General features: G+C 52.2%; 5 protein-coding genes across 5 annotated transcripts; 2 read left to right on the forward strand and 3 right to left on the reverse strand.

The window, feature by feature from the left end:
• Positions 1 to 5,457: 5,457 nt before the first annotated feature.
• On the forward strand, positions 5,458 to 6,000 carry BDZ83DRAFT_648863 (uncharacterized protein; the record flags this gene model as incomplete). The annotated part of the gene is made up of 1 exon (XM_060510229.1): positions 5,458 to 6,000. The coding sequence occupies one exon, from the start codon at positions 5,458 to 5,460 to the stop codon at positions 5,998 to 6,000; it is 543 nt and encodes a 180-aa protein (XP_060368353.1).
• Positions 6,001 to 7,444: 1,444 nt separating this feature from the next.
• BDZ83DRAFT_717180 (nicotinate nucleotide adenylyltransferase) lies at positions 7,445 to 8,300 on the reverse strand (the record flags this gene model as incomplete). Its single annotated transcript, XM_060511916.1, has 2 exons — positions 7,445 to 7,546; positions 7,608 to 8,300. The coding sequence occupies 2 exons, from the start codon at positions 8,298 to 8,300 to the stop codon at positions 7,445 to 7,447; spliced, it is 795 nt and encodes a 264-aa protein (XP_060368354.1).
• Positions 8,301 to 10,853: 2,553 nt separating this feature from the next.
• On the reverse strand, positions 10,854 to 12,018 carry BDZ83DRAFT_139089 (uncharacterized protein). The gene has a single exon (XM_060501271.1). It carries the CDS (start codon positions 11,893 to 11,895, stop codon positions 11,095 to 11,097), a length of 801 nt encoding a protein of 266 aa, XP_060368355.1. The 5' UTR covers positions 11,896 to 12,018; the 3' UTR covers positions 10,854 to 11,094.
• A 122-nt stretch (positions 12,019 to 12,140) lies between these two features.
• Positions 12,141 to 13,612, forward strand: BDZ83DRAFT_717181 (pectate lyase C; the record flags this gene model as incomplete). Its single annotated transcript, XM_060511917.1, has 3 exons — positions 12,141 to 12,355; positions 12,433 to 12,577; positions 12,638 to 13,612. The coding sequence occupies 3 exons, from the start codon at positions 12,141 to 12,143 to the stop codon at positions 13,610 to 13,612; spliced, it is 1,335 nt and encodes a 444-aa protein (XP_060368356.1).
• A 908-nt stretch (positions 13,613 to 14,520) lies between these two features.
• On the reverse strand, positions 14,521 to 16,669 carry BDZ83DRAFT_139181 (G-protein coupled receptor). The gene is made up of 5 exons (XM_060501272.1): positions 16,460 to 16,669; positions 15,991 to 16,387; positions 15,722 to 15,926; positions 15,450 to 15,665; positions 14,521 to 15,390 (listed from the first exon to the last, which is right to left on the reverse strand). Exons 2-5 carry the CDS (start codon positions 16,290 to 16,292, stop codon positions 14,638 to 14,640), a joined length of 1,476 nt encoding a protein of 491 aa, XP_060368357.1. The 5' UTR covers positions 16,293 to 16,387; positions 16,460 to 16,669; the 3' UTR covers positions 14,521 to 14,637.
• Between the last annotated feature and the right edge of the window lie 3,378 nt (positions 16,670 to 20,047).

Here is a 20,047-nt window from a genome sequence, read left to right on the forward strand (position 1 = left end):
TCGCTAAGCTGCCACCGTTGGTGAGAAGCAGATCATCATCGTCTGCCCCCCGTTCTCCGTTGTTGTTCGATCCTCACGTCCCAAACGGTCATGTACACCGGGCAGGGTGAACGGACGGATCATCATGGTGTCCAGTGCATGTCGTCAGGCGGTCTGAATTTCGCGGCAATAGCATCGTGTGTTGGCAATGGGCTACCAATGTCCAATGGTAGGATGAACACGACGGCTCCACTTGTAAAATCTCTAAATCCACTTCTCCATCGCACAACCTTTGAGTTATTACCATCCGTCCATTCCTGACTATTCCAACAAACGCGGCCAAGCATCCGGTTTTTTGTTCAACGCACAGCCTGCCGTGTTGCAACCTCGTCTAGCATTCCCCGGCAACAAACCAATATCTCTCTTGTGCTCAGCGCCCGGAGTTGACATTTTCCCCGACTGGAAATCAGTCAGCAACAAGGACGTACCCATATCAACTTCCTGCAAGCCATCCGGCGAGGGCTCCGAAAAGCAGGAATGCGAGCATGGGATTTCGCAAAAGCCCAAGGTCTCCAAAATTTCCACCATCTTCCAGCCTCGTACAGTGTTAGCGCAGCCGGTTTCTCACAATGTTTCCGTCTTCCCTGTCATCTGGAGAGGACCCTTTCCCTTCCCTTTCCAGCCTTTTGCCAAATCAGTCTCCCCCCTTCCCCCTCCTCAGATTCCGAACGAGGTAATGGGAACAAGCGATCGGCGGTGCCCAGCATGAAGACCGACGCCCGGCACTCAGAACAGCAAAGCGACGATCCCACAATAAGCCCGACTCAGCCGATCGTCTCCGGCCAATGGCATTCCCGGTATGGGGATCGTCATCAAAAGGGAAAATCCAGGGGGTGGTTGTCAGTGCTGCACTCTTACACGTCTGCGTGGACGGTTCAGGTTCCGGCAGGATATTGTTGCAACGCTACAACGTCGCTCGCACTGCGATGCCCTATCATGAATCCTACTCACATCTCATCAGCAGGACATATCAGGAACAGGATGTCTCCTGTCACACTCGCCCACGATCATTCGGCAGAAGAGCTTCGAATCCCCTTTCATTCGCATGTTCGACCGCCAGACCAACATTGTACACGCCGTGTTCTGCCCCGCCCCCAAGCCGGGGAGAGACTCAGAATACCAGTATCCTACGAATTTCGGACCACGGGCAACATGGTGGTGGGATCATGGCCGTTCCTCTTGCCGCCACCCGTGTCAGCGGCTCCCCTGCATTGTCGTGTGTGCCATGTTTCGTCCCCCGCGCAGGTCCCCTTATTGCACAGTTCTATTCATTGTTCCTACTTCTCCCCGGCGACTCTCGGACGCAATGTCGTCCTGAATAGCCATTCGTGGTTCCTGGTTCTTCTCCGCCGTAATTGTTGGGATTGGGGTCATCGTACAACACATTATACACATAACATGCAAGTGCGCCCCGGACGGCATGAATGCCGGGGCCACGGAACGGGTCAGATGAGACCGGACAGCGACTTCTTATGACCGTAGACGCGCAATCTCCCTTGTTTCTTGGTTCTCCTTCCCCGCCCGCCGGGACCAACGCCCAGGTTGCGAGTTGGTCACAAAGTTGCTGCCCAGCGGCGGCGGCGGAGGGAGGCAACGTCGATTTCGCGAGTCCCCGTTTCTCGTGTTACCGTCGTCACCCTGTCTTTTGCCATCCGATGGCGTGGTGCCGCCTTGTTGCACTTCTACTTGGCTTTCCTGCTTTCGGCTCTTTTTTCTTTCATTGCCACGAGGTGAGTGGGAGCAAGTAAGTTAGCGTTTCTGCCCGCCAAGGATCGTCTTCAACCTCGGATCGTGACCAACTTCTCTGTGCCCCCCCCCCTCCCCCACCAACAACGTACACTTGCTCGTGGCTTCCCGACTCAAAGGATTCGCCGCCTGGGATTCTTTCTCGGCGGTCCGGGGCAGTAAGGCATCATTCGTACGAAGTATCTCACGTACAGGCATTTATTTTGCACGGAAGCCGTCCAGGATTCTGCTGAACCGGACCACAGTAATTCCTGTTGGTACTCCGTACGGATAGAGAAGATCCAGTTATTTGGATAAGAATGGATACCCAAGAGGAAACGCGCTGAGATTCTGGCGTTTGCGTGGGATTCGCGTCAGCTCCGCGTACCCGTGAAGAACAAAGAAACTGGGAAATTTTCTTCAATGGCAATCTCATGACTCCACGTGGACTTTCACCAGGTACTACTCATTGGGAGAGTATCTGCAAGCCAAGATTCCGATTCCCGGCTTCGGGATACGAGTACGTGTGACTCTTGGAAGGTTTCCCAGATTCAAACAGCCGTAGTTCCCTCTTTGCTGCGGGTAGTCAAAGTTTTGTTGCAAGTCTTGCAAATTGCAACGAGCCAGCCAGTATGGATCTTTCCGGGTTTTCGAATGGGGAAAACCTGGTATCAAGTCGCAAGTGCAACGTCGAATGGTCTTCCAACGTGGTAATGGGTCGTCGAAAGCTTGACTCAGCTGAGAGTCTGAGCCCAATGGGTGGGTAGAAAGTAAACAGGCAATTTAGCGGCTGTTCTCCATACCTGTTTGTATTCCTCTTTTTCGGAAGATTTCGTCCAGGTGCTTCCTTGAGGAGTTGGATGTTGAGGTTTCCAGATCAGTTCCCGGCTCCCTTCCCATCCCCCCATATGCAGAGGGAAACTTTAGGATCGTTGTAGGCAACGATCTTCCTACCTACGAAGAAGCGTCGAGGGCGTCAAGGGCGTCGCGAGTGAAGCCCCTTCAAACACGAGATATGTGGTTTCTCTTTTCTGCGCATATCGCGGCTGCATTATTTGAAGGTGTAGCCGTCAGTGGGATAGGTTCGGATAGGTTTTCTCTTGGTGTAGTTGGGTGATGTAGTTGGGTTATCATCGGCCTTTAGGTTTATCTTTCTTCTCCGTTGATACACGTCACGGCTCGCGAAATGTGGGATAAGCGCGCGGGGCCTTCTAGTTTTCATGGTTTATGTGCGATCCTGGAGTCAGTTTCGTGGTAGAGTTTCCCCACGCCGAGACGAGATAGAGACTGCCCACGTTCGGTAAGAAAGGGAGAGGGGGGCGTTTGTTCGCGATGGTCGCATGGGTCTACCTATTCCTTTCATCTTTCCCATACGGAGCAGAGTAAGACAGGTGAGATTCCTTCGAAGATGGATAGTAGGAAAGGCTAAATGTATTGAATCGGAGTCATCCTATGACGACTACACTCCGTCCCCATGGTTTGGGGAAAGGGGTCCACAGGGTTCAATCCTAAGGTCTTCTAAGAAGACGAAATTGTTTGGTTTGAGATGGCTGGAGGGATCCTGCTGATGCTTTTGGGTTATTATACTTTGGGCCTGCGTCTTGCATGTGCAAATGTGCGTGTTGTCTGCTTGGCCGGCTCCTGGGAATATTTAGATGTACGGTTCCTTGTGAAGGGGTCATGGGGAAAGTCAATTCTGCGCCGGCGGACTCAACTCCTAAGTTACTTGAGCGAGGGGGTTGCCAATATGTAATTGGCTCGAGGTTCCATCCCCGGTCTTGCGTCTGCGGGTAGTTTTTAGGTTTGAGGCCGAGTTGGAGATATTGCGTGATGGATTTGGTGGATTTTGGCGCTTACCGGTTTTGGTATTACGAGGATTTGGACATTCGTGACGACGAGAACGAGTTTGAGGGGTAGATGTTGTTGCAAACTAGCGGGCATACTGGACCCTGAAGAGCCGTGTAAGGTGTCTTGGCTGAACTTGAAAGAGCACGAGGTCGTGTTTTGGAGTGGCGTGCGGTGATTGTGGCGTTAATGAACAACACGATTCTCTGGATAGGAATATGTACCACAACAGGTTCTCAATGTCACGATATCATCCACGATTAGTTAAAGGTATGAGTAGCAAATTCTAATAATTTCTGAATTTGTAGCAAAACCATGAAAGGGGGGACATGCCATTTTGGGCTCTTGACCATCCAACTGTTATCGCTGCATTCAATCTTAAAAGTGGCCAATATTTCCTTACTAGACTGAGATACGCTAGAATATGTGGTTTGGGCGTAAAGCTGATCTCTACATTTCTCATGAACTATCAAGATCTCAGGTCTTTCCGTGGAACGGTTGTCTGGAAATCACTTGTATGTACAATCCGTACCAGCGAGTTCACAAGGTCTTCTAGCTAAGTGACCACATCATGATCATCTCATGAGCCCTGTGACCAGTCCTTAACTAATCTATATCTATTTAGTGGTTTTGTCCAGGCTGACACTTTGAGGAACATGCTTCAAGTCCATATCTCAATGTGCGATCACGGCGTTACCATTGTCGTAAAATATTTCTGTGCTTGAGGTTTCCTAAAACATTGATGTTCGAACTCGCCTTGGATTGCTAGAGCTACAGAATTCGAGAGAGGTTATCACTAGCCCTTTGGAGTCGTAAATTCCACCAAGGACGATTTCTGTTTCTGTGTCCAGAGTTGCGAGTTTACGCAACTTGTAACTACGATATAGCCAGCGTAAGACTGTCATCGGTTTCTGGTGTCTGACTCCCAAATTAGTAAGATGGATTGACAGATTACGCTCAAATCAAAAACGTCCTCAATTCTTAAAAGGGATGCGTAGTTCCATTGTCATAACGTCTACAGTGACTTGAGATGGAATATGTTGCTTTTGGCTGCTCAAGCTCTATTAAGGTATCCATATTACCCAGGAGCCTGGTTCGAAAAGAGTGTATGCCGAGACATACTCGCAGTAACGTAGTACAATCTATCTATATAAGAAACTCTATATCAAAATGCCAGAACTTCCTTGAAGTGAACATCAAAACTGTCCCCGGGTTGTTTTACATGTCTACTCTGCGTCATGCTTGACGCACCAAATTTAACTACTTTCAGCTTTCTTGAAAACTTCACGAGGGGTCCCTTCATTTGTGATATTGTACTCAAATATGATCATTTCCACTGTCGTTTTGGATCTGTTCCTCCATACTTCCTTCAGTTTTCTTCAAAGACTTCGCCGGTCACGGATACTTAATCACAATTCCTAGATGTCAAACATCCCCGTCTTACCACATACCGAGGATTCTGCTGGTGAAGTCCGCAAAGTTCGATTGGTGTTTCCAATCTGAGATAAAAAAAAAAACCTGACTCTTTTCCTTTTGGCCTTCCCTGCCTCTAATACATCGCGCTCTTTGCAACCGTGCAAACCCACCGAAATCGCCATCAAGGGGTGCTGTTTGAACCTTTGACTCTTGGAGAAGAATGTGCCCTCTCAATTCTTCCTGCGACGGATCTTCAGAACTGTGCCCTCTTTGTTTCTCTTCTGCTGGAGTTTCTTTTCTTTCCGAAGCCTCTAGATAACTTAAAACATTTCATCTTTCCTTCATCGCCAACGCCCATGCCTGTCTTCGCCAAGGGGTCTTGAGCTTTGATGACTTTGATCTGTCTTCTCCCCATTCTGTTGTATTTTCGCCATGACTAGTATCTCTATTCAGACGGACGTCAATTCTGAGCCTCCCAGATTTGGTCCAATGTTTCAGAGACTGAAGCCGGTGTTAGCATCCCTTCCCATCGCCAGTCGGTATCACTTGAAACTGACATGGGCCCTTAGCAAACTCGCCATCGACGTTGGCACTAAATCTACCAAAGTGACGCGCTGCTACGGAGAGGGAGCCAAGGATGTCTTCGTTGACGGTCCCGCTCCAGACGTGTCCGAAGGGAGGCAAAGGCTGCGACTTCGATGGGGTCGTCAGCTTATCGGGTTAACCTCCGTGGTGCCAATCGCGACCTCGAGCGCACCTGTCCGATCAATTATTTCATCTACCAAATTGCTACGTCTTCTCCTCAGGGAACCACTACCACCAATATTCCAAGATATAGCCAACCGCATAGAGAACACCTTCCAGAACGAAGTGCAGAGCTCTCATCTCGAGAAAATACTCCCCCTCATTGAAGAGTTCTTCGAGAATATCAGCAAGCGGTGGCGTCAGTCTGTAGAGAGCGCTGATACATCGTGAAGAGAACCGTCGCTATCCGTCCGTACCACAATGCCAAGGCTCTGCAAGATGTGGTTATAGAACTTCTTCAACTTAATGCTCCTGCCGTACTAACGAATGGCTTCAGCTTGGTTGAAGAGACCCATGCGTCGCCTCATGGGAGGCCGGAGCGTTGCGGCTGCTACTTCTCTCGCCGATAGTAGCTTCGACAACAAGGCTGTCTTAAATGAGGTCGACGACATGATTCGATACTGGAGATGACAGTAGTCTGCAAGCCTTGCTACGCTTCTGCGGACGGGAATCGCGATCGGCTCAAGACCAAGGACGGCACTTACATCCTCTGTCATCTGTCCATCATCGGGAACGCCCGGGTCTATGAGTACATGCTTAGTTACCTTGGGTCTGAATCGAGCTGAGATAGAGCAATTTTATGCTACTCAACGTCATTGCCACGGACGCTGGCACCAATCCCATTCCGCGGCATTGCCGCTTCAAGATTCACGCCCACGTGAATCCTGGTTGGACAATCCTAAAGATGGACGCCGTCTATGAGTTAAGGTCTGACAATACAGGTAGTCCTGGCCACTGGGCTGCTGCCACAAGTATTAACAGGTATCTTGACGACGAAAGCGCGATCTGAATTGTTGAACAGGAAGTTTCCGGACAACTAGGCATCATGTGGTGGTAGGAGAAGCCACAAAAGAAAGAGGATGTGAACAGATACGTACATAGGCCTCGGCTTATGGTCTGGCGACTTTGTCAACGGTTGTGGAGAGGCTGGCCTCGTTCAGATAGACCATTGATAGCACCCTTGAAGTGCCCTTATGGCAGTTGAAGACCAAGATAAAGCCTATGGTACTCATCGTAGCAGGGCGGCGGCGACCACCGACCGGAGCCCTTCATCAGTCGCTTCTGCATGGACACATAGCGCTGCTGTCTACTTCCGGCGGGCTTGTGCTAGTCCGCCCTCCCGTGAACAGTCTTCTCTGGCTTCCTAACCGCCGGATAGTAGAGAATCACGACTCAAGGATTCAACAGACGACGTCATGATATAGAGCGTAGTAGTCCTTGGCAGTCCCGAATGTGGGATGGGGACTCTTTGATTGTTCAATGGGAGAAGTCTCTGTAGTTCAAGATAGATATATCTCGCTCTTCACAACAAAGCCCGCCCTATGCACCTAATTAAACCCATGAAAAAATATAACAGTAATGGAAATGGATAGACTTTGTGCCGTCGTGTCGTAAAACCCAAACGCTGATAACCACGCCAGTTGTTCCCCTTTCTTCACTTCCTCCTCTTTGCTCTTTTTGATCTTTCTGTCTCGTCTGGATCTGGGATCTTGTCTCTCTCGCTTCTCGCTCATCGCTATCGTCTCGCCCCCTCCAGGTCTTTTTCTACAAACTCCCACCGGGCGTTTGACCGCAGCATCTCTTGTTCAACGCTTGAAACAGTCGGAAATCATTCTTATTGCACCTCCTTCTCTTTTCCCTTGTCATTCGTTGCTGTGTCGTCTTCGTTGTAGAGGCCGTGCTCGTCAATGTACTTGATGACTTCAGCAGGGATGAGCTAGAGATATGTTAGCTGTTGGTTGCCTCCAAGACGATTGCAATGCTTTCGGAAAACTCACGTAGTCGATGCTCATATTCCTCCTCAGCAACAATCGGATCTTGGTACTCGAAACATCGTTGGGAACGACTTGCGGAATGTAGTAGATCTGGTCCTCGTACTCCTTAAGATTGCCAAGGGCCTCGTCAATGTTCACACCAGCTCTCTCGAGCACGAAAGCGCCAAAGTCGCCCAGGATATGTCTCAAATCAGAAGGCGACCAGACGCCCGGCTGACTCATCGTATTAATCAGATCAGCGCCAGCAAGCACGGCAATACGTACGCGCTTCCCGTTGCAGCCGCCGCGCTTGACGTTGATTTCGTGCTCAAAGTGATCGAGGACGAGGGCAGTGGGCACGTACGCCGTCTGCTCGGCCTCCCAGGGGTCGACCATGAGGAAGCGCGAGGTCTGCTCGGCGGCGATCTCGCACATGCGGCGGCGGTGGCAGGCGGGTGCAAGGCCGCGCTTCTTGTAGGCGTCGGAGACGGGGGAGAGGTAGGAGCCGATGAGCTCAAAGTTTGTGTTGTAGCGGACATAGTCTGCGGCCATGACGGCCATGCGCAGGTGGAGGAAAGTGATGGGGCTGTAGGAGCCAGGAGCGACGAGGACGAGGGGTTCGCGGTCGGGTTCGGACTGCTGGAGGCGGAGGCGGTGCTCTGGGAAAGAGTAGCCGGGGGGTGCCATGGCCTCGATTTCCTCCGGGGTGGCTACCATTGTGAGGGTTCGCGGGCGGGCGCCGGTGGTGATGGACGCGGCGAAGGGGTTGTTGCTGCGCGGCGTGCTGAGACGCCGGAGAGGAGGGGTCGGCGGACGGTGGTAGTAGGCTGGGGGCGAGAAAAGCCGGAAACCAGCTCTCATCAACTTTCCGTTCTGTCCCCTCGGGTTGCTAGGTCTCTGTCGTCGGCGATCGGTCGGATGACTGAGTTGGATGGTAGGTAGTCCTGTAAGAGGAGAGAATGGGTGTCGAGTATCAACTATGGCTGTATGGATGGGGCGGGGAGGAGCTAAGGGAAGGTCGGCGAGGGCTCCGTGATGTTCCTTGAGGGGTTCGGTGTCTCGGAATGCGGCTATCGGTTCGGTCGGTGCCTGGGCCAAAGGCAGCAGCGGGCAGAAGGGGACGGGGGACGGAGAATGACGGGATCTGCCTGTGAAGAAAAGAAGAGGCGGAATTGGTCAGCCTCGTGCTGAGTACGTCATACGGTAATGGTAGATACAATAGGGAATGCGATGAAAAGCGTACCTATTTTCGTTTGCTGAACAGTTGACGTTGGTCAAGGTAATTGAATAGTGACCTTTGTAGTTTTTTCTTGGGACGACGGGCAAAGGGACGTTTCTGGTTGCTGAGGGGTGTGTTTTGGAGTTTCTGTGTTCCGGTCGGGGATTGCGTGACTAAGGTTAAGAATGACACTGAGACTGCCCTTCTTCCGGGGGGGTAAAATATCTCGTTTTGGTTCTGAACAAGCGCAAAGGCCGGGGGAGGGAATGAAGTGGGAGACTGGGAGTAGGAGTGGGAAGTGCGTGCGTACGCAGTATGTGTGTGGTGCGTGGGTGCGTGGGACAACGTTGCGGCAGTGCGGCGTTACGGCCTTCGTCGCAGTTGGTGGTGCAGGGCGGGACGCAGGTGCTTCGCATCGAGGGGTTAGCGGGGCTACCTTACCTGGAGGGTTTAGTCATCCAAACACCCCGCCGCGGGATACTCTGTGATTGGCGAGGCTGTACGTCGGCCACATCGGAGAAAGACCGGTACCATTGCGGAATTGCTCCAGGCCCGGCATCTCCGCCTTCGGGGCTTCCTACCTTGTCAGTGATGATAATGAATTGTTCATATTATTCTAGCCTCTAGTTATCTGATATCTTTATATCTCAAATTTGATACAAAAGTATGCATTGGCAAATATCTCCAACAAGAGGCTGTTCAGGAGGCCTACGATGCAATTCACGGCGTCAAGTGCCGAGGTGAGGGGTAGGCGAGGTGCGAATGGTCGACCGGCAAAGGCCGTTATCACCGGCAGGTTGCGCTTACCCAGTACCCGACCTTGAAGTAATCAATGGAAACTGCCCGGAAAAGACCTGGCTCATGGATTCAGGAATTTCCGATGAACAAACACAGACAACCGCTGAGCATCCGCCATCACAAAACCTCAACTCTACAATGCTCTTAGTGAAGGCAAGCTCAGACGTAGGCACCGAGCTACCCTGCACTGCATTCGTTCGACGCTGTTCTTTCTGCCCTGAACAACGCCCTTGAGCCGCATATCAGCTCTAGCTATAACCTTCATGCGGATGCATCAATGTCTTAATCAAACTCTTCTCTCAGGAGCATCAAATAGTAGCCTCAATCAACACAGTCGATTCCCAACAATTTGCTCAGCAGAGCAATGAGTCCTGTTCCTCGTGCCTGAGAGATCGACAAACCCAAGTCTAAAGAACACGTGCCCCAGCTTCCTCACCCGCCTTATGCTGTCTCACTACCCCAACCTCACCAACGTGTCGTGCGTATGCGTGTGTGCAAGGGAGACTGAGTCGGTCGAGAACCTCGACATCCTTCCAGCCACGTGACTCACGCAAACGGCGCGTGACCGCAGCGCTTGTGAGAATGAAAAGGGTTTTCCTCACAGTGTCATGTTTTGACCGCAACGTCTCCCCTGTCTCCGACATCGCCGCTCCCCAACTCTAGAATCTAAAATAATGGTAGTTTCTCAGCGGTCTTTTTGGGAATTCCCTAGCGCTGCTCAGCGCTCCAATTGCCATGCTGCCGTTTCACTCGCCTGGGCCAAGACGGTCCCTAAGCTTCCCCCGGCACGAGCTGTCCGATCTTGCCAAGCAAATGCCCAAGGTGGAAAAAGCTTTTTCGGCGAAAAGGCCAATCGCCGCGCTCACTCACATCCCACCAAATGAGTCAAGGTTGATCAGATTGAGTGAAATTCCGAACGTTGTCGGAATGAGAACGTCTCGTTCAGCCACAGAAATGTGTGAGCCACAATCACTGGCCACAGCGTCTGAAGTGAGATCGGATGGCAGGTAAGGCGTGATGAACCCTCATGGCGGAATCTGAACCGTGAACCTTGATATTGGAGGCACGCCGCCTGAGGTCATGGCTTGGGGTCTCACTCATTGCAAGATCGCGTCGATGAGATGATGATAGCAAAGCGTGTCGGCTTCATAGCGATTTGGTCCCTGCCCCTTCAGACTGTCGAAAAGTAAAGCCAGGTCACGAGAGAAGAGCCTTCAAGCCATCGGCTCTCCTTCTTGTAGGCTATCGGTCTTCACGATTGCCGCATCGCAGACTTGGACAACTTATGTACAGCACTATCGAGAATGACGTCTGACAGGTGGGAAAGTCATCGGCCGAATGATGCAGAGTAGCATCCCTATCCAACCTTAATACAGCATCTCACTTTGCACATTTACCACCAAAGGTGTGTACCGGGTATGCGTACGTAGTATGGGAATGGAACATGCGCAAGGCCGAAGAGCATCCCCCTTTAAGCTATTCCACCGTATTACTTTACCTGGTATGCATGGCCTCCACACAAATAAAGACGGAATATAAGCCTCGCACTCTGCGCACTCGTATCTCACAAACAAAGCCCATGTCCACCATGTAACTCCAAAACAACTCTCCGGCCACCATCATCAACCTGAGAAGCCAAAAATCCTCCGCCGCCCGCCGTATGTCCATCACACCCCGGCCCCGAGTGGCCCCGTCCTCTGCCCCTTCAATATCACCCAAACACCAGGGATTCCCCACCAATTCTGCCCGTTTCGGAGGACGCCTCCCGTCCGCCATCCCCCCTTGGGAGCTCAAACTTTGTGCCCATTTCCCACCAATCGTCTCCAGATACATCCAATTGTCGTCCAAATCAGGCAGGCTGGATATGCTCAATGTATTGAATCGTCTAGAGACTCTGTAAGTGAGTTCACATCGGGAGCTGATCACCGGGACTAGATGAATGGAAGCGGAATAATACAACATACGCAAGGAAGCTACAATTCTCTGCATTTCTACCTTAACTTCCGTGCGGTCAAGCACCCCCGAACCAGCATCTACGGCCGCCGCATGGTTCAACACCACCAACAAACGCTGACCTCTATCCCCATGTGCATACACGCCCCTTTCCAATTCCCGTAGCTTAACAGGGCGAGATGGATCATGGGGTGGGTGGTGACAGGCGAGAGACCCCCTGAGCAACCACCACACCACCCATCCCGGTGGATCATCACCGCGAAGAAGCTGTCCATCAAGAGTGCAACATGACCAAGAAACGAAACCTACAAAACTAAACCCAGGTCCCCTTTTTCGTCTCATCTTTTGGGTTCTCCTCTTGAAGTCTTGGAGATCTCGTCGCTATCCTGCTACGCGTGCCGTTCCATCCATTCCCATCCCTTCGGCTTCCCCCTTGTTATAGCTTCTTTTCAAGCTTCTTTTCAATTCAAACCCATTTGTTTGGTTTCGGGATTGTCTGGTACATTCGCTTCCGTTTCGCTTTTCTCTCACGTTAGCCCCCACCACTCGCTTCGACCTTCCCACCTTCCGACGATCCAACGCACACCATGAAGGCTTCCGCGACACTGTTGGCCGCGGCCGCCATCCTCTACCAAGGCGCGGCCGCCCTCCCCGCCGCCGGCTGGACCGGTACTGCCGTGACTCCGGCCAAGGTCGTCGAACGTGCCGACGCCGCCCCCTCCGCCTTCCCTGGCGCCGAAGGGTTCGGCCGGAATGCGATTGGTGGCCGGACGGGAACGGTGTATAAGGTTACCAACCTCAAGTAAGCACTCACTCTACTTGGCTATCAGCTATCCATGTTTGAAGTGCTTCTCTAATCTCTTCGTCTTTGTACTGCAGTGACTCCGGCACGGGATCCCTCCGCGATGCCGTCTCTCAACCCAACCGGATCGTCGTCTTCGACGTAGGCGGCGTCATCAAGATTGACGCCCGGATCGTGGTATCCAAGAACGTTTACATTGCAGGACAGACAGCTCCTGGCGGTGTAAGTGACGCATAAACCAAGGAAACAAAATTATGGCACCCAAACTAACATCAACACCAGGGCATCACAGTCTATGGAAACGGCTTCTCCTGGTCCAACGCCAACGAGGGCATCGTCCGCTACATCCGCATCCGCATGGGCAAGGGTGGCGACTCGGGCAAAGACGCAATCACCATCGCCGACGGCAAAAACATGATCTTCGACCACGTCTCCGTCTCCTGGGGCCGCGACGAAACCTTCTCCATCAACGGCGACGTCTCCAATGTCACCATCGCGGACTCCATCATCGGTCAGGGGCTCGAGACTCACTCGTGCGGAGGTCTCATGCAGACGAACGAGGGCGGCGTCTCCCTCTTCCGAAACCTCTACATTGACAACAAGACGCGCAACCCCAAGGTCAAGGGCGTGAACTCCTTCATCAACAACGCCGTGTACAACTGGGGCGGCGGCGGCGGGTACATCGCGGGCGACTCCGAGGGCGCGAGCTACGCGAATATTATTCAGAACTACTTCATCTCCGGGCCCTCGACCTCCGTCACGGCTTTCACGCGCGGCAACGCAAACTTCCGCGGCTACGTCAAGGATAACTTCTACGACTCCAATAAGGACGGCGTGCTTAACGGCGCGGCCCTCTGCGTCTCAACGACATGCTACTCCAACATGGCCATCCAGACCACCGCCTTTGACTACCCCGCCCCAGCAAAGCTCCTCTCCGCCGCTGACGCCGTCGCGCACGTCGCGGCCAAGGTCGGTGCCTCCATCGCCCGTGACAGCGTTGATGCCGCTTTGGTGAAAGAACTCCTGTCCTACGGAAAATCAGGCAAGCTCATCTCCGATGAGGCTGACATGGGCGGCGCGGGCGACATCGCGGCCGGCACGGCCAAGAAGGATACCGACGGCGATGGAATCCCCGATGAATACGAGACCGCCAACGGTCTGAACCCCAATGATGCCTCGGACGGTATGAAGATCGGTGCTGGCGGCTATGCGAACCTCGAGATTTACGTCAACTCGCTCGTTCCCGCCGTGTACTAGGCTCTGTCTAGTCTGGCAGGCCGATGCCGCGAATGAGGATGATTGGAGGTTAAGAGGGACCGAATCTCTATGGAGAAAACACCTTGGCTGTATATAGCACGCACCATTTTCACATATTTTCTTGTGTATATCTACCTACTATCCATCGTCGACTTTTACGACGAGGTACATATTTTCTTTCAAATGGACATAATCCGTTGCCCCAGTCCAACTCTTGCTACTTTGCAGAACTTCCCAACGTTCAAGTCCAAAAATTGAGCGCCAAATTTCGCTGCATGCTTTTCCACAGAGTGTTCGCATGCATACCTACTCGTTTGCTGAAACCCGGACCTAGAGTACGGCGCCGGCCCGGACGGCAGGAGGTGGTGGGGCGCCGGAGCCAGTTGCTTTCCGGGCTAACGAGTACCTTATCTCACGAACACCCAACCTTGACCTCCGCCCGAGAAGAAGTGGGCCTGTCACAATCCGAAAGATGAGCCTCCTAGGACGCACCTGCCGTCTTGCAGATTTGGCGAGAAGTTAATGCCCGCATCCAAGGGAGATCAACTCGAATGCCTGCTGTTACGGACGACGCCAGCTGCTGATCATTCAAATAGAAGCAGCTACAGGTCGAGCCATTGGAAACTTCGGCCCCACAAACCCACAGCTAACGCTTTTGTCTGCGAATCTTGCCCGAGACCACGTTCAAAGGCATCCATGGTTTGATCAAAACAGCATGGAATCTTGCCATGATTAACATTGTATCGCCGATATGGTTAGGCAGTGTGCAAGTAATTGGATCGCGCGCGTGACCGACCGCCACGCTTCCGTTTAATATACAACTCCAAAATCTTCCGTAATATTTGAATGTATGTTGGTATCCTCCTCGGTCAAAAAAGTCCCGCTTAAGTGTTTTCCGCCCCCTCCCAAAGCATTTCCCATATTGACATCCAGAGTTATCCCCAACCACCTCGCAATCACCCTGTTTCTTAGATGACGATCATCCTCTGAGGCCCATAAACTTTCGCCAGGTGCAATCGACGAAATCATATACTAAAAGATCCTCTCATTGCTCGGACGTTGCCAACTCCCGAGGGGACTGTCAACTCGAGTTCACTCGTCTGATCGCTGCCGATAGCTTTCGTGTGCCCATGGCGACCGTTTCGAAACCTGTCATGGTGATCGCTTCGAAGAACCTCGATCCTTACGCCGCCTTGGCGACTTTCGATACCGCAACTCCCAAGTCGGACCTGGTGACGACAACCCCTATCTTTCCACTCTTCTCTGAAAGTCGTCCAACTAGTCATGAAGAAGATGACGGCATTCCATACCCCTTGAAGCGGGAGAACTGTGGCGCTGGCGACGTTCAGGCCAAAGCTGACAACTTCGGGCTTGAGAAGATTGACCACTCTGTTGATCGAGCTTGGTGTCCATGTCACCAAAACAGAGATGGCAAAGATGAAACTGGTTCTGAGGTATGCAAGCTTGACAGGATCTAGACGATCCAACCTGGCAGAGAACTTTGTACCAACGCGCCCAATCCGCTGAAAGACAGATCGACGGGGCTTTGGCGGCGGGGGGTCTGATGTGCATGTGGTTTCGAAGCGAGGGCTTGGTGTACAGTGTCCATCTTCTTCACTCGTACGCCATGACTGTTGATGTCGGGGCTGTTGGTCGTCCGACCCCTTTGTAATGGCTATGGAAGGCACCTGAGGAGTCCAAGGCCTGGGTGCCATCGTTGTAATTTGTATATCCGTCACAGCGGTTCCATAGAAAAATTCGGTACGGGTTGTCAGGCTCTGAGAATTGTCAAATTCACGCCATTTCACAAGTACCTCCTGGCTGTTCGACAACGCACCTTTTCTGCTGAGTCTCGCTCATCCGAACATGACGTGTCTTTGCAGTCTCTTCCGGTGTTGCTGAAGGTGAGGTTGTGGAGTTGATTGCGGTGATGGAAGACGTGGTAGCCGACGGCAAAATAGATAACGCACGACCCGACAATGCAGGTCCAGATGGGAATATAGTAAGTGAATATACGAAGCTTGGACCAGTCATGATTTATCCAGCACCATATCTGCGAATGTTAGTCACCGTACTTCATGGCGAGAATGAAGAAACCCATCTACGTACTGTGGCATCTCCGTAGATAAGATCATCTGGGCCACGAGGACGGACTAGGAGACAAACAACGGCTGGAATCATGGGGAAGCCAAAGCATATAGCGCAGTAAACCCAAATATAGCGTCGGAAGGAAGAAGGATTGGCACCGGCGAAGAAAACGAGGTAGACGTTGACAGCCATGGCGAAAGACCACCACGGATCAGACTGCATGAACCTATTGCATTAAGCCGTCAGCAATGATTGTCAAAAGAAGGCAAACCATGAAGGATAAGACGAACATTTCGAGCAAAAATGCTTGTGCTTGACACAGAGCGGATTCTGCTCCAGCTCGCATGCCGTCGTAGCCCATGGCACAGGCAACGCTGGCACCAACGTTGGCAAAAGACGCGAAGACGATGAAGAGATTAGGAACACTTCGAATGCGCTTGAACTGCCAGTAGGTGATAAATATCAGGGTGACTCCGACCAACGAAAGGGACGCGCCAATTCTTTCCAAGGCGATAATAACGTCGATCTGAGACTGGCTGAGGGACTGCACTTTCCCACCCATGTTGGCAACTGGTCCGTCCTGACCGTCCATGAATCTGACTGATGATTAAGGCCTTCGCTTTGACGTAGTTTGGTAACTTTGGTAAGTGATGGAGCTGTTGAACGAGGCAGCAACTCGAAGACCGGCTGGGTCATGAGGTTAGTCATCTTTGTCTCCTGCGCAGGGAAGGGCATCTTGGGAAAGAGCTGCAAGCATACCTGCCTCCGTATCCCAACAGCTGAGATGCAGTCTGCAATGCTGCGAGACCCGGACCCCTTGATGTATATGTGAAAGAACCGAAATATGAAGCGCAGGTCGTGGCTCGAACTGACGGCAGAGGTGGCACAAGTGGCGACCGCGACGCAGAGAAGAACCGAAATGACCAGTTGATAAGAACCGAGAGAGACTAAAGCAACGAAAAGTATTGGTCGACAGGAAGTACAAGCCTCGAGGACCCAAAGACCAAAGTGATATGCCGTGTTGCTAGACGGCAGCTCTGTGTGACGAGCTGCTGACCTCTGCAGCACCAGCGAAGGCGAAGGTGGGAGCGGATTGAGGAGTTTCGAGCGTGTTCGATCAGGAAACAATCGAGAGGTCGAGATAGAAGGGCAGGCGAGGTCATGTATTAATTTCAAGCAGCCCAGACTGGTAGCCACGTTTGGTCGAGGTACTGAGGTGGATGACCGACTGCGGAAATCCTGGCTTGGGACGGGGAAGAGAGCCGACGCAAGGAGATGTTACACGAACGAGAACGGGCGAAGAAGAAGAAGGGACATGGGCGGACAGATCGATGGCGAGCGGCAACGGGTACGAGAGGATCTTCTCTGAGGCGGCAGGGGGCGCTTGGTCAAGAGAAACTTCAAAAGACGTTTGAATGCGGTGATCGAAAGACGAGAAGGGGGGAAGCGGTGTCTGTTTCCAATTCGAGGCAGACCTTACGGCATTCTTCTCTGATTGGAACTGGCGTCAATATCAAAAGAGTTGTGGCTTGCAAGTTGTAAATGTCGACACGAGGGAGGAATATCCAGGATGTGATGGTTGCGCGAATGAGTTGAAGTGAATGAACGCTATAAAGGGGCAGGGGTCAAGGGGAAGTACCGTAGGAGAGGATGGAAGAAGGAGGGAAGGGACAAGAGAAAGAACGTATACATTCAGGGGGGGCAGTTGCCAAGAGATGAAGTCAAAACAGAGCACTGTGGAGGGAAGGCACGGTGGAGATGGATTCGAGGGATGAGAACGGGGAAGGTGTGATACTGGCACAGCCTTGCTTGAGGAAGCAAGTACAAGACGAACGAGCCTAGCTTATTCTGGGGAAGTAGGTGCCGTCTTCCATTCGTGGAGGTGGAGTTGAAGACGGAGGAAAGAGATGACCGAGGATGTGTAAGGTAGATGGCTTACCTTACCTTGCCTCAACGGGCCTCGATGAAATGCCGTCCGGACAAGTTCCTTCAGAATATTGGATGCTGGCAACCTTTTCCGCGCGGGGCGCTGAATTGCTGAGGTAGTATGAGATAGGATGTGAGATGGGATACAGTAGCCTGAATGTGGACTGACTGGGGATGAAAGTGATGGATGATATCTACATGGGAGAAAAAGGCGGAAAGGCATGACAGCGGGATAGTAAGACGGCACGACAGTTCGGCGAGCACATCTCGGGCACAGTATCTGTAGGGCGAGTGAGATACAAAACCCCAACCCATCTGCATCATCTTGGCTGCCACACTGTATGAAGGCCAGCCAACGAGACCCTGCCAGACATGTTGTGCGGATATGCATCCTCACAAACATATCTCTACAGGCCAACGCAAGGCTCTTTTCTACACAGGGCTGGGCAGGGCTGGGCAAGGTGGCAGTCAAATAGAGGTGGTCCGGGCAAACAAAGAGAATTATTGACGAGGGAGAGGGAAGGGAAGCTTGGTAAGTAGAATGAGATCCCGATGAAAGCATGAGAACGAGATTAACATGAGTGATGCTTGCCACTGATGTTTCCGGAAACGAGAAGAACAAGTGAGAGATAAAGTGCCAATACCCAGCAATCTCTTCTGAGCCCCAATTGGGATCACCTCAGTGTCCAGTATGGTCATGATGCGACCGAGGTTATCTCACATTACCTTAGGGAGCGAAGCAAGGTGAAGAAGTTAAATGCGCCTTACGGAGATTGTCGACGAGTAAGGTAGGCACGTAAGACGGGTACAATGTCTCGCACCCTCGATCATCTGTCTGCCCTAGTGTCTCACTTCCACGCCGTGGCGGCAGTGTACCCGTTGGATGTGCGCCCCAAGACGTTGATCGGATGACCGCCTGTCTGGATCTCAGTTTGGATGAAATGTCGATTCGTTTAATCCTGGATAAAATGAGAGATGAGGCGAACGGGATGAACTCGCGAGACGGAGAGACGCGGCACTCGATCCTTCCGCTCAGTTCACACTTCCAGGCTCACAGTGCAGGAGGGAGTCACGTTTGGCTGGACCCCAGGTACGTCTTTCCTGCCTCAGTGGCTCCACATCCTGCCTCCTGCCTCCTGCCTCCTGCCAACTCCCACTTCTTGCCTCCCTGAGGTAAGGTACCTCATGGCAACCTCAGGTATCCATAGCAGATCAAGGGAAACCGCAAAGAAATGGAAGAAGGAAGACATCAATTCTTCTGGTCACCGCATAACTACCTCAACTCCTTTTACCTGCGAGGCCACCGCTTCAACCTGGCAGCCTTCCGATTCTCTGACCGCCCGTCCTGACGCACTTTATTTCCCGGGCGGACGTGAGCGTGGCTTAACGACTTGGCTACGTTAACGGCCGAAATATCGAAACTTCATTCGTCATCCTCCTTAGCATCTTGCATTTCCCAACGCAGCCCGCCGTTTTGTCGGTCAGATCGGTCGGAGCATGTGGCCCTGAGGCGTCATCATCCTGCACACGGTGCGGTCTTCTACATAGTTCACGGTAAAGTTGACGGATCCGAATCGTTGCTGTTGATCCCTCACCTCGTGGCCGGTTATCGAGATACAAAAAGCCATTGATTGGAGATGAACAAATTGAGACAAGAGACCCACCGACGGCTCATGGTCCGATCTTCTTTTTGAGAGTTCAAGGGTTTTGTCATTGTTCTCTTCCCTCTAGACTGCTCTGGATATGAGAATTGACGAGATTGCCTAGCCAAGTCACCTATTTTGGCCTCTGCATCCCTGGAGCCTGGACTCGTTGCACCCAATCTTGTATGCGTTCGTTTGCCTGATATGCACTGTCTATCCAGCTGTGCCGCAGCTGGGGCTCCCACCACGGATGGCTGAGCTGCCAGCAGGCCAGCAAACCGAAAATAGAGGCAAAACACCACACCGATGCCACAGGGACCAGCCTGCATCGACAAGTGCCAGCAACCTGGGACGCAGTGATGGGGAACACCCTCTCGCCCATATCAACTGATGTGATGGACTACGAATACAACGTGGATGCGTGGAGGTGCAGATGAGGTTCAACGGCGCAGCAAGAGCAAACGACTAACCCCTCACTACGATGCCCAACCAGACTCCAAAGTGTACTGCACTGTTGTTTGCCTGCCTATCGCGGGCTGGACTTGACTTTGTCTCCACGAATCACGGATCACAGCCCGCTCCTTCACCTACTCTTTGGTTTGCCGGGATAGCCTTTGGAGACCGAACGAACTGCCTACTCGAGCTCGAGACCCATGATCAAACTTTCAGACCAGACTCGAGAAATACGGCAAACGCTCTCATGGGAAATTCGAGTTGCTCAAGGCTCTGCCCAGCTTCGTTGCGCTGGACCTGCTTCTCCTACCTGTCCATCTCGGGC

The sequence above is a fragment of the Colletotrichum acutatum genome (genome assembly GCF_030867785.1).
Source record: "Colletotrichum acutatum strain CBS 112980 chromosome Unknown BDZ83scaffold_18, whole genome shotgun sequence".
In the NCBI taxonomy this organism is placed as follows: Eukaryota; Fungi; Ascomycota; class Sordariomycetes; order Glomerellales; family Glomerellaceae; genus Colletotrichum; species Colletotrichum acutatum.